At 38.5% G+C, this 18,095-nt stretch overlaps 1 protein-coding gene across 3 annotated transcripts in view; it reads right to left on the bottom strand.

Annotated features, from left to right (window-relative positions):
- Positions 1-18,095, bottom strand: part of nphp4 (nephronophthisis 4) — a 197,005-nt gene that overhangs the window by 53,312 nt on the left and 125,598 nt on the right. For 2 of the 3 annotated variants that reach the window (XM_038723621.1, XM_038723620.1), the window contains exons 12-14: positions 12,943-13,080; positions 3,391-3,548; positions 701-892 (exon numbers count right to left, since the gene is read on the bottom strand). In XM_038723621.1, the coding sequence (XP_038579549.1) occupies positions 701-892; positions 3,391-3,548; positions 12,943-13,080 (488 nt within the window). The remainder of the gene's footprint in view (positions 1-700; positions 893-3,390; positions 3,549-12,942; positions 13,081-18,095) is intronic. The other variant, XM_038723622.1, reaches the window with a different exon arrangement.

The following is an 18,095-nucleotide window of genomic DNA, read 5'->3' as shown; positions in this document are numbered from 1 at the left end:
TACACAGGTAGCATGACGGTGAATCCATGATGAATAAGACAGATATGAGTTGGGCTGTTGACAACGCTGATGACAAGATAGAAGGACGCAAAGAGTGTTGTGTTTTGTACTCATCCTTCAACAGCCCCCCTTCACTGTCAACCCCTGACAGAGGGGATGCTGGCTCCGGGGTTTTTGTGATTAGCTGCTGACAGAGGTGCTATTCAGCCCGTGCTGACGGGAAATGTGTTTATGTGTTTTTGCTGCAATTGTGAGCGTATGTCTCCAAGCTGTGTACGGGTATGTACTTGACGTGTGTGTAGAGGATGACAGGCAGGACTTTCTGCCTGCATGGTTTAAGTGCATTGGAGTTTTGGCTGCAATTCAATACAAAAAAAAGACAAACCTCAAGCAGGGCGTTGTCCTTGGCCTTCAACCAAATTGCATAAAGGATGTATCTATTCTTGTAGACAGTTAAATGGTCACTGGCTCAGTGTACAGTAAGATGTGAGTAAAGTGCTGTCAAATCAATGACAACGCCAACAATTCTGAAATTTTTATATTTACAGTAATATGGAAGGAGAATATAATCACACGTAATCTAGTATAACATACAAACCTATACTGATCTTACTACTAATCTGACATTGTGTAGTACATGAGCTGCTGCTATCAGTCAATAGCAATGCAGCAACCTGTAACTCAGCACTGCTGGCCTCACCTGGTAAACGCCAGAAACTGGAACACCAGCAGGTTACTCTGTAGAAGGTCAGTCTCTTCACGCTGGGGGTCAAAGGGCACAGGCTCTGTGGGGTCCAGGACTTCTGCCACCTGCCCATTGCAGTCCACGATGTCTGGGAAGCCAGCAGAATAGAGGTGGGCCAATGAGCTCCTGGAGCTGACTGAGCAGGACCTAGAGGGGAAGGGTTAAATTAGAGAATTATGAGGACATCAATCATTTGCCAAGCTGAAAAGATTTCAGTGAATGCTGTTCCTGATGTTTCACGAGCAGCAGGAGGTAATGTGCTAAAGTCCATGATGCATTGGTCTTACTTGGGTGATTTGTGGTTGTAAATGAGGCAGAAACAACGTTTGGCTCTGAGTGGAAAACGCTGCGGTTTTATCAGTTTATCTTGGATTAGTTCCCCTTCAGACTGAAGCTTGTTTATCTTTTGGGAGATAACTTTGCTCACTTCATCCTGTTAAACTGAACCTGAATTTCAATATTAAGCAAACAAAGCAAAAATGCACTGGAACAATGATTACACAGCATGAGGATGTCAGCAATATCCGTCAAGTGGCGACACCATGAGAACGCTTACGGGGGGGGGAGAACAGGCGCCAAAAGCACTCCCTCAGGATTTTCAGGCATAATTGGCAGTTATCTCTAATCATAGTGGCCACCTGTTTTTCCGCTACTATGGTAACATTCATAACTTATACTTTCAGTGCTGACACCAAACGCTCTGGGTATGATAAACACACTGCACAGATGGCTGGCTAAGGTGCAAGCACAGGAAAATGAACGATAATATTTGGACTTATCATAACATTAATGTTGCCTATGTCGAGTTGGTAAACAGTTGAGCCAACACTGTAATATGTGTGTGAAAGGATGAGGCCTTGATCAAACTAATTAAGGCAACAACAGTGAAGAAGATAGTTGATTGGGTTTTCCTCAGCGGCTGTGTCAATTTCATGCTTTCCCTCTCTTCCCCATCCCTCAAAGCTTTATCTTAATTTAGCCCTTGTGGATTAATATTCAAGCCATCATTTTTATTTCAAAAGGGCCTCAATCAGATATGCACAGCAACTTCAATTAAACTTCTTAAGACTTCATTGTTCTTCTCAAAGAAGTGGGTCATTCCACAGCGAAAACAGACAAAAAGATGTTTTGGCTCCGAGTGAAGAGGCAGAGATGTTTCAGCCCACTGAACTGAACAGCGTCGTGTCTGGATCCAAACTCTGGAATTGGGAAACTGTTTCGATGCCAGCTTCTTATTTACAGACTCTCTGTACTAATGGTAAGTCTTGTTCCTGAGCTCCTGTGCCCATTATTTGCAAGGTGTACTTTATCATCAGGTATCCCACCTCTGCATTACCACTGCCATTATAATATCCTCTCCAAACTCTCTCACTATTACTAGCAGCAAAGTAAACAGTGAGCTTATTTCATTGCATTCTGTAACGCTAAAATCAACATAAAAACCTCTCTCTTACAGCTGGATTTAATAAGACATTTTCACACCAAGAACAATGCTGAGAGGGATGTAAAGGCAAACAGTCTACTTACTGACAACACTGCTATACTATCCAGTGAACACATGCCACCAATTAGTGAGCCGATCAATATCCCTCTGTAGATACAAAGACAGTGAACTAATGAATGACCGTATTAGTGTTCACACTGGGATTCTGGTCCAGATAAAACAGTAACATGTTAAAAAGATGCTTAAAGTGGAGAGGTTAGCCACACCAGAAACTGTAGTGAAAATACACACAGAAAATACAACTAGGAGAAAAGTAAATAGTGTGTAAGAAACTCGAGCTCCATATGTATTAATCTAGGAGAGCCAGGTGGCCAAATCTGACTAGTTTCATATATCTGGAATACGCTAGAACAATGAATCTACAAACAATCCTTTTTACAATGAATGAACAAACAAACAACCCCCCCCCACCCCCTCGTTCCTACCAAATTCAATTCCACTCAAATCAGTATTTAACTAATGGATTTTCAAGGCTACAACATCATGAGCATCAATCATTATACTGGCCAGTGCTTACTGTTTCACAAATAACAGCTGGCCTCTTTATTGTAATTCATGTTACACAACTGATGCACCAACATACAAGAAGTGGTACTTCCCTTACTTCACATACAGGATGAGGGATAGCTTTGAGTTTCAGAGAGCAGAATGGTGCCAGATCCTGTATTTAAGACCAGGTCATGCAAATAACCTTAACATGAGTAATAATTATTCTGAGGCAAAGTGGAGAGCATGAAAAAGAATACCAATGAATAACAGGTTTAAGGAAATGATGTCCGGCATGTTTTATGACGGCTGTCCTGTGATACTCTTGGAGTAAAAGGCTTTTACAAGTGAAGTATTACAACATAATAAGATTATTTTAAAAATCACTTCTTAATTTGGCCATTTGACTTTCAACTTCTTAAGTCTTTCATGCAACTATAATTGAATGTTTAAAACTCCTAACTCTCAGTATGACATTTTCTGGTCTCAGACACCTCAAGATGCTTGGATTTTCAAACGGCGTTTTAACTTGATCATATTTTGTACATTGCAGCTTCCACCAAATCTGTCATGGAGTTTATTTTACAGAGAAAGAACCTTTTGACTTTCTAAAATAGATGATTGTTCACGGCTGAAGCAGACAACAGACACTCACGTTGGCACATTCATGCCCAGGGTGATGACAGGGGCATGGACAGGAGTGAAGGGCAGCTCCTGAAGTTGATCTCCTTCCTCCTGAGCTGAAGGTGACGCATCCCCTCCCCGCTGAAGGTCCACTTCCAGATGGGCGATGTTGCTGACACCTGTGTAGGCCTAGACATAAGTGAAATAATACAGTTACAGGAATAGATCAGCCAGTACCTGATAAATAAAGAGATAATTTGAAAACTGCTAAAAGAAAACAATTTTAAACAATGCTTAGTTTGGAAGGTTTGTAGTAGGGCTGGACAATAACGGCTATTTCGTTTTTCTAATCCTATTATTAGGATAGGCTCAGCTTCCAGACCGGAGTCTGAAGCACAGGGAGATGTTGCCAGCACTAACCGCCTTCACCTTCCAGCTGTTGGGGAAACAGACATTTAATAACAGACACACTGTGAGCTACACTGCGCACTGATCAATATTAATGATCAAGTGAAATTTTAGTAGTGACGGCCATTCATTCACCAGCGACAATCTGTTATCTGCACTTCCCAGATAGCCCTGGCCATCAACATACAAACCAAAATTTAACGACCCATATTTTCCTCTCAGTGGCCTACTCAATATTGTACTATCATCATAGAAATTATCTTGAAATGAGTCAGTGTTTAAAGTGGCAGGAAGCAACTTTTCAGGATTATAATTTACTTGGAACTAACAACCTTAAACTGTCATGTTTGGCAGCCAAAGATAAGCAGGTTGACATGTTAATCTTGGAAACTGGACATATGAGACAGAAGGTGTGACTTTGTATTAGCAATCACTCCCTAAAACCTGCCTTGTAATAATAAAATCATTACTTACTTAGTTTGAATTTTGAGATTTCCTCCTGGATGTAACTCTCTGTATGTGTCTTTTGTGTTTTATTACAACTGTGATACTACACTGGATTTTATCTAGTTTTGTGTCCCTTGTTTTCTGCAGAGACCTCTATGACAAACCTGTTTGTTCAAAATGATCTATAAGTAAACTTGATATAAACACAATACATCTGCAAGAAAGTGGAGTGATTTGCCGCTGCTATTTCTCAAGCAATCGAAGGAGAAGAATATCTGGGATAGACTGTAAAGAAATGACTCAGCTCTGACAGTATAACTTTAGAAACAAAGAATTTAAGATATGCAAGTCTCTACACTGGATTACTTAATTCTACTTAACACCCATTTCAGCCTTTTAAATACACCTCTGGCTCCTACAAAAATGCAAATTACAGTGTTAAACTGCTCATTTGATTCTGTATTGTTGGTTAGCAAATAATGAAAAGATACCAACAGTATTTTAGTCCATCTCTCAGTACTTTTTTATTCCCTTACCATGTCTTTGGCCCAAGCATATTAGCTCCTAGTAAAGAATCAAATCTTTAAGTAGGATCACCCGGTCATACCCGGTTTAATTTATAAAAAAGCTTCAGTTATTTCCAAAAATAGCAGGACGCTGTAGTTTTTAGTAAATGTTACTCAACAGGAGATTAACAGGAGTAAATAAGTAAAAATGTTGGGCACTATTTTCAGCTGTGGATTAATACACGTTGCATGCACTAGTGAGTATTCATGGCAGTAGGTATGTGGGATTGACTCAAAATAAACTACAGTACCTATGCGTCATTCATTAATGTGTTTAAGTAGTTTAATAGTACATGTTCTTGAGATCATATAGTTAGTGATGGTGTTGTACTGGACTGCATTATAGTGAAATGTGTTTCAACAATGGTGGAAAGTAGCTAAGTACATTTACCCAAGTGCTGTACTTAAAGCGCCCGTTCAGTGTATTTTGACATTTCTACGATTATTCATATTTTTCTGAGTCATTTCCTTATAATGTTGATCACCAAATATTTTTTGCCAAATGGCTTACAGTTGCAAAAATTGCAGCAAGTTAAAACGAGGTTGTGACATATGACTAGTAATTCCATAAGTCATACGTCATTCTCCAAGCTTGCGCAGGCGCACTGTCATGCCTCCTTAAAAAACTGTCACGCCGTCACGCCTCGTTAAGTCAAAGCATCAAACCGATAAACATCGTTGTGAGCTAGCTAATCAGCTCTGTGTCTGATTGTTGGTTTGTCTTTCTAGTTTAGTGAGCTAAGTTAACTAAGTTGTAGTTAGCCAGGTGTAGTTAGCTAGCATAGTTATTGCAAAAAGTTAGCTAACAGAGGGTCCTCATTTTAGTTTTTAGTTTCCTCCTCTTGGTTTAGTGTGCTGGTATATATTATATACAGTCTGCAACATGCATTTTACTGACGGCCGTTTCATCAGAAGTCTTTACATACAGTTCAACAGAGTAATAGACCAGTCAGTTTTTGGTTGTCATGGTGATGTATTACGTTCGACTATAACCACACCCCCATTCTCTGTTAAAGAAGAAGAAGGTTAACCAAAAACGGCAGTTAAAACTGGGTGGAGGGGGCTTTAAGTACAATTTTGAGGTACTTGTACTTTACTTTCTATTTTACTACTTGGAGGCAAATATACTTTTTACTCATTTACTACTTTTATTACTGGTTTTACTGGCATTAACTTTACAAATTCAAATTAATAATGCTAAATATAATGCATAAAATTTGATGCATTAATTAAAATATAATATTCAACCAAGAAGTATATGAAGAAATAAATACAGAATGTATATAAACAAGTTAAAATAAGCCCTAGCTTTACCAGCTTTAGCATTAAAGTGAAGTAAACATTAATCAAAATATAATTAAAATAAATATAATACAATTTTATTTCAAAATGGGTAATTTTTCAAAATGTTGGCATTAATACCTATTTTTATTTTGTTATTTCTTTACTGTGGTATTGCTACTTTTTACTTAAGATCTGCTTACTAGTTTTTTTATTTTCTTACGATCACGGTCATGGGCAAAACATCTGAAACACTTAGATAATGCCGTCTAGTTCAACACCACTGCAAACTACAACTCTCAGACATGAAATAAACATTATAAAGATAGAATTAAACTGATGAATTTTACTCCTCAGACAAGTGTGAATATTCTAGACACATTTATCTTTTAGGAAACTTCCAAGGAAAGTCTTCTTTTTTTTGTTGCGTGAAGATGCCCCGCACAACCGTGGTAACTTTTAATTCAACCAAAGTACCATAGACAGTCAATTTATCATTTTAACTTAGGTAAAAGCAAATATCACTGAATAAACAACACCATCCAAGTGATGATTTGATTGCCAAAAATGTATTGTTTACGTTAAGACGTTGAGGTAGTCTTGCATCTCATCAGTTACTGACATTCTTCTATGTCCTTTCTTGTTATCCATTTTTGCTTCTTTCTACTTCACAATATCAGCTATTTAGGAAAATAAAACTGTTAATGCCTGTGGATCAACTCAACATTTCAACATTTTTTGTGGCAAACATTAATCCCCATTTCATTGTCATTGACACACACACAGCTGGAGGGGTATTATCGCAGATAATTAGCTAAGAAGTGCTAATGGTGTCATTTTCCAGTCGAGTGTTTTATACTCTTTGATACATGCGCATAGTTCAGTTGGCCTATCAGAGGAAATACATGGCTGTGCATCAAACATATAACCTAATAACCTCGACCAAAGTCACACTGCAATGTACCCATCCATGTTCCTCCACTAATCAAACAGCCTATTATATAATAACCTTAGAGCGTCCCAAGGCATGGCGTAATAGCTTTATACTGTATCTGCCATTGCACCTACATTGTGTGGTGACATACAAACTGCTTTTTATAGGCAGGTAGGGCTGTGCAATATGACGATATCTATTGTTTGACGACAGAAAAACGTCTCTCGTTTACAATTATGCTCTATCGTTTATTTCATTGTGTTGCAAATCTCACACTTTACAGTAATATTTCGTTGCGGGAACTGCTGTGTTGGTGTGTCATTGTTCACTCTATCATGGTATTTGTCATGGTGTTGGATTTCTCCAGAATAGCTTACACCAACTTTATAATGGAGAGAAATATTTTGAGTCACAGTTCAGTTCAAATCAATTGCTTTATTGGCATGATTGTATAACAAAAATACTGCCAAAGCTATAAATAAATTACATAAGAACAATTAATTCATACATTTCATTAAATAAGTTGGAAAAAACGGTTTTAACATTGACAGTGTTTTTCAGTTTCATAACAGAGCATTGTACAGTATCAGCTAAGTATGAAACGAGCAGCCACAATAAAGCAATTGAATTTAAGAGAACATTTTTACAGTGTCAGGCTGCGACTCTTTAAGCGATTTTATGTAACTAATTAAAGAGTAAATACCAAATTGAATTCATAGGCAATAAAACACATCCATCCTTAAAGGTTCAGTGTGTAATATTGACAGAAATGCAAAATAAGATCCATAACCATGTTTTCTGCGGTGTATAAAGACCTTACATATTAAACCGTTATGTTTTTATTACCTTAGAATGAGCCATTTGTATCTGCTTAACCGCGGGGCCCCCCTTCCATGGACATCGCCACGTTGTGTCGTCATTTTCTACAGTAGCTGAAAACGGACAAACAGCGCTACAGAGTGCGTTTCAGGCAGTGCAGACACTCATCACTTTGTTGAATACGTACATTAGAAGAAGAAGTAGTAATAATATACTGCAGGGGTCGGCAAATAAGTTTTGCATCAGAACAATTTTTTCAACCAATAGATCGTGGGTGAGAATTTAAAAGATAATATCGACCTACATCAACATGGTGTTTGGTTAGGTCAGTTGGTAAGGTGTAGGACTCACACCCCGAGGGTTGTGAGTGTTAGCCCGACTTCTTTTTTCTCTCTTCAACAAATGGATATTATAGCAATTGTTTCTCACATTACAGCATGTGCTGCAGTGTGTTTCAGTGTTTGATCCATATCCATCATCGCTTTTTCATTCCCCCAGTATTTCCAGGCAGAGGACATTTAGGGGAATGACGTTGTCTAACGCCACTTTCAAAGGTGCGTCAAGCAGGCAACACACTCTTTTAATGTCGTTCAGAATTTTTCAAAGTAAAAGCTCAGTTCAACTCCAACTAAAGCATTACAGTAAACAAGCTTCTAGCACTTGTATTTTGCAGGTAAAACCTCTAAAGAGGAAGTGATTATGTGAGTAACAGTTGCTTTCATGACTGAGATCTGTGTCAGCACCGCTATCAAAGTATTTATTCATTTATATTTTTTGCCACTATTAAAGCACCATAATGTGACCACGGGTCAGATATTATTGCCGGCGGGTGGTTTTGGCGAGGATCCTTAATCACGGAGAGAATGAATGTGTTTCAGTGTGTCAAAGAAACCTCATTTCTTGAAAGGCCACTTTCTGCTGTCTCAGAAGAGACACCTTTTGTGTTGTTTCAGCCATTGCAGCTGACCTACACTCTTAGGTTAGGGGACAGTGGTAGAATGGAATGTTGGTTGCAATTCACAACCCTCACCACTACATGCAACTAAATCTTACACACTGAACCTTTAATTAAATACACTAAGGAGTTTGGAGCCACAGCATTAATTGGTCTGGTATGTAGCTTTTGGTAAATAAATGTTAGAAAATTTTATTATTACATTTTTAAGTGACATTACTGAGTAAGTTTAGTACAGTTTACATCTGATGACAGATGTGTTGCCAGATAGGAATAGTTAAATTAGGTATCTAAATAGAATGAAGATGAACAATCTCTAGGCATAAACAGCTACGTACACTGATCAGCCGTAACATTATGGCCACCTGCCTTTTGCAGGTGCCCCTTTTGCCGTCAAAACAGCCCGGACCTGTCGAGGCATGACAGCAACAGATCCTTTGTCCTTCCAAGTCCTGTAAGTTGCGAAGTGGGGCCTCCATGGATCGGATATATTTGTCCAGCACATCCCATGGATGCTTGAATGGATTGAGATCTGGGGAATCTGGAGGCCAAGTCAACACCTTGAACTTCCTGAAGTTCCTCAAATCATTTCTGAACCATTTTTGCTTTGTGGCAGGGCACATTATCCTGCAGAAAGGCCACAGTCATAAGGGGAATACTGTCACCATGAAAGGGTGTAAATGGGTGGGATGTAGGGCGGGACAATAAAACAATACCAATAATTATCGCAATATAATTTTTTTCAATAACAATATAACAAATGTTCAATAAATGTTTGATTTTATTCACTTGAATCATAAACAAATTAGGACTTCATTTTTTATTAAGATGGTTATTTTGTTGTGAAAAAGGACTGAAAAAAGCTTTTACTTAGTTTTACTCACGCATATGTGATGAAAAAGATTTTATCATAATTGTTTTGAATGTTCTACCTCAGATTTGTGAAGTGTTCAGCTGTTTGGCATCAAATGTTTGTCATGTTCTGACCATAAAGACGAGTTTAAACCACAATTAACCGTCAGGTTTCTTCAACTTTCCATCAGTAGCAGAAATCAGCCTTTAAACTCAAAAGAAATAAAGATTTGATAATTAATCGATATAGAAATATATGAAATTTTTTATCGTGATAACATTTTTGGCCATATCGTCCAGCCCCAGTGGGATGTGTCAAATATATCCACATGAATGGCAGAACAAAGCAGAACATTGCCCAAAGCATCACACTGCCTCCCCCAGCTTGCCTTCTCCCCATAGTTCATTCTGGTGCCATGTGTTCCTCGGGTAGGCGACGCGCATGCACCCGCACCCGTGCCACGTTCATCAGACCAGGCCACCTTCTTCCATTGCTCCGTGGTCCAGTTCTGACGCTCACATGCCCATTACGCTTTCAGCAGTGGACAGGGGTCAGCATAGGCACCCTGACTGTTCTGTGTTTTCTGACACCTTTCTATCAGAACCAGCATTCACTTTTTCAGCTATATGACCTACAGTAGCTTGTCTGTTGGATCGAGCCACACGGGCCAGCCTCCGCTCCCCACGTGCATCCCGTCTCTGCTTCACAGTTTTGATAGGTACTGACCACTGCAGACCGGGAACACCCCACAAGAGCTGCAGTTTTGGACATGCTACCCAGTCATCTAGTCATCACAATTTGGTCCTTGTCAAAATTGCTCAAATTCTTTTTTTTTTCCTGCTCTCTAACACATCAACTTTGAGGACAAAATGTTCACTTCCTGTCTAATATATCCCACCCACTGACAGGTGCCATGGTAAAAAGATAATCAGTGTTTATGTATATTTCACGCTATGGATTATTCCCACTAAATTAAAAAATCCCAAACCTGTTTCATTTCACTCGTACCTGTGTCATATTTTATGGTTCTCCAATGTAGTGATAATATATACGAAATAGACAAGTTTATGACAGTTCCAAAGCCTAGTCAGTCTTTCAAAACCACATTGAAATATTGAACATCTGATTATATTATTATCTCCACTAAGCCGGATCCACGGTTCCTGCATCATTCCTGCAATATGATTCATAGCTTAAACTATATGGATTTCAACCATGAAATATGGGAGAAACCCATTAAAGCTACTGCAGTCAAGTTAAAATATGAGCAATAAGTACTGAGGCGTATAAGCAGGTAGACTGGCCAGGACAGCTCTGAAACAGCCTCCCATCTACGGTGAAAACGACTGAAAATTAAGAATATACTGCAGTATGGAAAGGTGAATGAACGAATGAGTCAATGATTTACTGTGACACATAGAATGTTCAACATTATCTGTTGTAACTACTGGATTAACTTAAAAGTTACTGTAACTACAACTAGATTCCTACAAAGTCCCTGCAGACCTCTGGACTCCAGAATCCAAAGGGTGCCCAAATGTACAATACATCATGTCTGCAAAGGGACTCAAGCACACTTTCTGCTGACTTTCAGAAAGTCTACTGGCTAATGTGCGCTGGACTGTTATGGTAAAGAGGGAGCTAAGAATGAAGTTAAGCTCTCAATTTGCTAGGCCAGAACAATTCCAATTCCTATATCCTATGTGGCCTGGTAACTAACACTTTGGAATACCACATGATAAATTGGAAAAAGTAGTGTACATATAGCTGGTGGAACTTGATGGATTACAAGGTCAGGATATGTGCATTTGCCATATCCACAGTAAGGACTGATGTCTAAAGTCCTGTCTTGCATGCATTTTATCCTTGTCACATCTGAGCACCCCACAAATTTGCCAGGTTAAGGGTAGACATTTAGATTTACCCAAATGAGTAATTGACATGTTATATGTTACTATTTCCCAAAGCTATTTGTTACATACACAGTTTTGCCTACACTAACATCATTTCAGCAAAACTACTTTGAATGAGATGTGACATAAAGAAGGTCAACAGAGATGTACTGCTAAGACAGAAATGAGCAGAAACATTCCACAAATCCTGAACTGCTCAAACACTACCAAAATGTTGTTGTAGTGTTGATTTTTCTACATAGCAGATATAATTTAAGAATGTGCAAACTGATTTTGATAAGCAGAGAAAGCTTCAGGGTTAATCCCAGGATTATGATTCCTTCTCCATTCTGTGAGATTTTACCACTCTTTCTACCGTGCAGCGTGCTGATTCCTAAATATATGCATCTGTGGGTGAACATGGTCTAACTAATCAAAGACAAGGCAGCTTTCTTTGCCTGCAGATTCTCAGCAGCAAACACATGTGGGGGTAATAGGTAACCTGGCGTCATTTCAGGAAATTATTCATTAGAGTTATTAAAATCAGCACAGTATGGCTGACATCCTCATTTCTGCGATCCCCTGGCTGAAATTTATTCAGATTGTTAGACGGTAGAGCTATTTGGATGTTTTCTCAGATATTATTTCCATTATCTACTACTACTACTGCTACTACTATTTCCATACTACTTCAATGGGATCTATGTGGTTTCAATCAGACAGAGCTGGAAACAGCATTTTTGCTAAGTTGAGTGGTATGGTGTGTTTTGGTGGTGTGGTGGTTCATAGAAAAGTCTAATAAATTATTTTTGCCACTAAATACTACTGCTGTGAGGCCATGAATTACATTTCAAAATGGTAGTTGATTCAGAAATGAGGCAGCTAAATGCGAAGGAAAAAAATAAAAGGGTAAATCATTATTAAACGTGGTCCTGGACAAGGCTGATTAAAAATATTTTCACCAGGGGGCAAAACACAAGGTTGCGCAGGATACTGGATACCTTAAGAAAATTGGAAGTAGCCTTTGTAGAAAGATTTGAAAAGCCTACTCAAAGAATAATGTTTCTTTTGATTATAAAGATGAAAAGGAGTAGCTACAGCGCTTCCAGTAGCTCCAAAGAGAAACACTGTGTAGTGCTGTAGTTTAGTTTAGAGGTTGTGTGTGTGTGCATGTGTCTCTATGGGTATGGGGCTTGGAGCAGAGTGCTGTAAAGGTGAGTGTCTTTGAACTGTACTGAGTGACTGTCTGCATATCCTTGGGGATGTATAAAGGCTTACCATGTTGTGTATTTTAGCGTTGCTGTGTTTGAATGTGCACCTTGTTTGTAAATGCATCTATGACTCCCTTTTGCTTAATGCTTATTTATTTTCCTCAGAACGTGCGTGTGTGTGCGTGTGTGTGAGAGCGTACGGAGGTGGAAATCTTACGACATGTGACAGCTGGTGGGCCGATGCCAACGGGGAAGGATGGAGCAGAGAAGGAAACGGCTGTTGCCACGGCAACGCCGAGCTGGAGTGGCTGATGGTCGGGTAGCGTGAAGTAACTGCCAGCTGAGACAGTGAGAGCTGCAAAGAAACAAAGAGCTGCAAATGATTCGCTGTTATCATTATGGTTATGAAGAGCAGGGCTTAGAAATATACTTTACGCAAGAGAGACACACATGTTCCATCCCAGATGACAACAACAGACCATTACACTGCTTTGGCACGCATAAGCCCTTCTCACTCCACCCGCTTCTCCACCTAACATCATTCAACACTGTCAGCCCCCAGCAGGTCGAATTAAAAAAAAAAAAAAAAGTGTGTGTGCTCCCTTCTTGCTATCCCACTTTGACTGGAAACAAAATAGTTGCTGTTGGTCCTTACAGTTGTCTCAAGGGTTATGCAAGGATGGCAAACAGATATATCAATCACAGGAGCAATGGAAAGCTGTAGCCTCATAACCTTTGAGTTTATTCACACCAGTTTAGCTATAAAAATATAAGTTGAGTTTAGCTGATGTGGTTGCTATGGTAACGCCACGGCATTATTAGCGCATCTAAATTCACTTATGTGAATTGATACTGTTCTTTTCTATTTTTCTATTGGTTAATGTAATAAAATGTGAGTTTTCTGGTTACGTAATTGAATCTCATGTTCTAATTGTTCAATTTAATTAGTTATTTTTTGTTACGCTACCTAGAAGGAGAACTCAGCATATTAACTCAGCATATTAACACTTGCCCATTTTCTAGAATGTTAGTAATCTCCAATATTGACAGGATTTACACAGAATGAATTGGTTATTATTAGGGATGACCCCCCATAGTCGAAAATTCTATGCTTCGATGGGCGGAGCCTGATTCGACTGTCAATCTCACAGTCGAAGCTTTGTAGTGAAACGAGGATCATATGGGGGTGCTCAACGTCTGATTTTACATAGAACTACCAGTTTTCTCCCAATAAGTTAATGTACAGCCTATTACAATATACATTTCAGTGGCAGTGCTGAAGAGACAGAGCCCCAGCTTCACTGGTGTTGTGCCGAGTTGTCCGCACCTCGCAGGACTTTCAGGTAATTTATCACCATTGATGAACCACTACTTGAAATAGACCCCAGAGGAACCGCGACGTGCATGCAGGAGGGAGAGAGAGAGATCAACAATAAGCCTCAGTTTAGCTTTGGCTTGCAATCGGCTTGCATCAGTTGACTATAGGCAGGATTCCATACAATTCTGATGTAAATCCTTAGTCTGGGACAGCCCTAGTTATTATACAGAACAAGATACAACAATTAGATCACATTTGAATCACAAATTACACCTTTTTTAAACATTTATCAGCCGTAATTTGACTACACACAACCCACCTTATGTCATTTGGAAAAGGCTTGCTCACACGAATATTCTGGAAATTCTGGAATTACGGATTAATTCAGAAAAATCACTTCTCTGATTAACAGATGATCTACAGAAAATAAGGTTAAGATTGTTCCAGCAAGTGCAATGCTACAGCTACAGATGTACTATCAACACTTACATAGTAACTGCTTTCATTTATCTCAGCTGCAGAGAAACCCAGACTTTTGAGACCGACTTTCAAGAAAAACAAAAGCATCAGTTTGAGCTAGTGCCCCAATACCACATATATTTACATTCAAGTGACAAAGCCCTCAAATGGCTGCAGTTTTTACGGCAGGAACAAAGTAGGAAGTCAGGTGACGTTATTATAAAGGCAAAAAAAGGCCATGTAAGGAAGAGGACGGGTTGAATGGTTGGACCAACAACACCTAAACAACAAAACATCAGTCTTAAAGACAGGAAAACACTGATTGTTTCAGTTTCAATTTCACACAGACATTCAACGTTATTTATTTTTTAGGCCTACATGAAGTGCCAGTATAAGATAGAATGTTTTATTCTAATTTTTTTTTTTACTTTTAATCATGCAAAGCTGCCATACAGGAGTCACAGAACTACATATAGGACTGGAAAAGGAGGTCTCCTTTACAGTGAAACATCTGTGCAGGGAGTGTTTCGCTGATGGTAGCTTAACACAGATTGAAAAAACAGCAAAGTAGAATAAATTGGAATGAATTAGTGTACTAAAAAATAGTGCTATTGATTCTTGACAATATTCCAAGGTAAATGTAACTAAAAAAATAACAATATGAACTATTGAAAGTTATGTTTTACATAAACAGTTTTGTAAATTGTACAGTGATTGTGACAGTGAAACATTTGATTGCATTTGAAAGATATATACCAATACCAGAAAAATAGCTTATTAATATTGTGACATTCATTTCAATAATATTGTCTAGCCCTTTATATCCATACTGCTGCATGAACCTTTAACTGATTTTAGTTGACAGTATAGGAGACATTTTTCGGAACCATCATGCTTTTCCAGAATGAAAATCTGAGGAAAAGACCAATGTTAGCACTGGAAGTAGTGTTTTTGTCCATTCATCAAGCACAGACTTTCATTACTACTGAGTGCTAAGTGAATTGACTTGTCTCAAAAAGAATTCAGAAAGAATTCAGAATTCTTAGGTGTTCATTTGTCAGGACTGCTTTGCATCATGGCATTCTTCAGCTCCAACACTGTCATATATCTAGACACTATGTTATGTATTATCACTTAAATGTTATGGCTTCAGAAAGCAAGAGGTGAGATTGTGACCCAACACTGGCTGGGATAGTTTCACCGTTTTCTGCTACCTATCTAGTGTTGATTAGCAGAGGCAGCAAAGTAAGTACAGGAGCTTAGATATCCTTTCCTGGTCACCTCTAGATCCTCGTGGGGGATCCCGAGGCATTCCCAGGCCCAACAGGGTATGCTATACCTCTGGTGAGAGTCTGGCCTGAGGTTTCCTCCTAGATGAATGTCCACAGGGACGTGTCTGGGAGGCATCGGATTAAATGCCATAACCACACCTTTTGGCTCTCTACGCAAAGGAGCAATAGTTCCGCCTGAATTCCTTTAGGATATCTGAGTTTTTTTTTTTTTTTTTTAGGGGTTCAGTGAACGGAAGTGAAACAAATATTACATGAGTTATCAAAAGGAAATCACACAGAATAGCCTATGTGTGTGATTTGGTTGAAGAGACAGTTCAGAGTTACAGTAGTTTTGGGAACTCTACTGATTTCCCCACTATCACACAGTGAGATACTAATAAATGTCTAGGACAGAACTTTTTATGTATTTAGTTACTCTGAAGGCATGTCAGACTCAATAGTTGAGTATCTACAGGATCAAATAACATAATCATGATCCCTTAAGCATTTAGGTAAACTAAAGAGGGGTGAAGGGGCTCCTTCTTCCAAGCTTTATGTGAGGGGAGGCCCACGGTCTCAGACTCTGATAACCCATGCTCTAGACATTCCTACTTCATATTCATAGCTGCACTATTATACCCCAAATGGGAATGATAGGTTAACCATTTGAATTATAGACTGCAATGCTTTGGTTAAGTTCTATCTGGATAAAATAGGAAATAGATAGCTCCTAAGATTTGTTATTTCCCATTGGGAAATGTTCCACCAGCAAAAGCAAAAATTTATTTGGGAAATAATCTTGGGGAAATTGCATTCATGTTACCCCCCTTCTAACTGTTACACACAAATCGAAGACATAGAACACACTGCTTCCAGTGCAGTAGATGATTTTCTTTACCATTTAAGAGTGGCAGGCTCAGTACAGAGTTATATGAGATCAATCAATAATAGAACATTAGTCTGATTATTCTAACTTCGGGCTATGCAATGTGTGTTGTGTTAAGTAACAGAAAAACAAATCTAAAATAAAAATGTCAAAAACATTATCATTGGACTTATTGTGGCCAATACTCCTCGATAATCCGAATGTGCCTTTCAGTTGGTTTCATCTAACTGTCTGTTTGTGAGCAATATTAAATCTGTTATGGTCAAAACAAATGGCTCTCTGGAGACAATAAAGATACTGCATTGAAGCTATTGAGCAGGATAGGAGAAGATACTCACTCGCCCATTGATCTGTTGGACACACATACACTTAATTACTGCTATGCTTTTGAAGACATTAGATAGATTTACATTAATTCCCCTGGGGCTTGAAATTGATGAAACATTCCCAGTTCAATCCAAACCTCTTCTTCCATATCAAATAAAAAAAGGAAGTAATCGCGATGTGCTACTGTGACACACGTCATGTAACTCATGAACCACTAAATGTTCTGCGCATAAGGAAACACTGAGTGAAGAATAAACAGAGAGATGACCTGTTTCTAGCTGAGGTAGATATGTTGTAATAATTAATTTTGGTCATTATTAACAATTTTCCAAAATGAATGCATACCAGAAGTAAATAAATAAGAATAAATGCATTGAATTAAAAGGAAAACAAAACAACCCAAACACAAATATTGACAGTAAAGGTGTAAGCTTATGCTTTATCTTATTATGTCTACTCTTTTTACATACCATATAGCTTTAAGCTAAGCAAAACAAATTTTTAAACATACCTATTCCCCCAAGTTCATCCTGGCTTTCTCTCAAACAATCTCTGAAGTAATTTTTTTGTGCTTTATACATCCTCTGAACAGTTTTAAGATTTTAAGAACTAGATCACAACATTTTTATGCATGTTAGCTAGTAAATTGTGCTTTGGTTGGTTCATTATAATGCTAATGATAATGGCAAAGGATGAATTGGTCACAGTGCTAAGAACATGTTGAAATTTGCTGTTGCCGTGGATACTAAAGTAAGTAGCTGTGAAAATGGACAAAGGCAACTTCAATCTATACTACTTTATATTTACATGTTAACCCTAACCCTTATTTGATACATACAAAATCCTACTCTAACACCTTAAAGCCAAATTTCCCCCATTAGTTTATCCTTAAGCAGCTTTAAGATTGGGGAAATTATCTTATTGAACACTGTCTGACAGCATCATATATATTCTGTATCAGCTTGTTCCAAATCTCCATTGAAGATAGATGATGTTTACACTGAGTGACATATTTAAACTGAAGACTCCACATTTTTCATGACTGCACCATTCCATCAAATGGAAATATTATAGATGTCTTCTGAGTCGTTTGGTTTCCTCAGAAACCT

Source organism: Micropterus salmoides, unplaced genomic scaffold (genome assembly GCF_014851395.1).
Source record: "Micropterus salmoides isolate LMB-PRFRI ecotype aquatic unplaced genomic scaffold, ASM1485139v1 Ms_hic_scaffold_16, whole genome shotgun sequence".
In the NCBI taxonomy this organism is placed as follows: Eukaryota; Metazoa; Chordata; class Actinopteri; order Centrarchiformes; family Centrarchidae; genus Micropterus; species Micropterus salmoides.
This window is presented reverse-complemented; position numbering and strand designations above follow the sequence as displayed.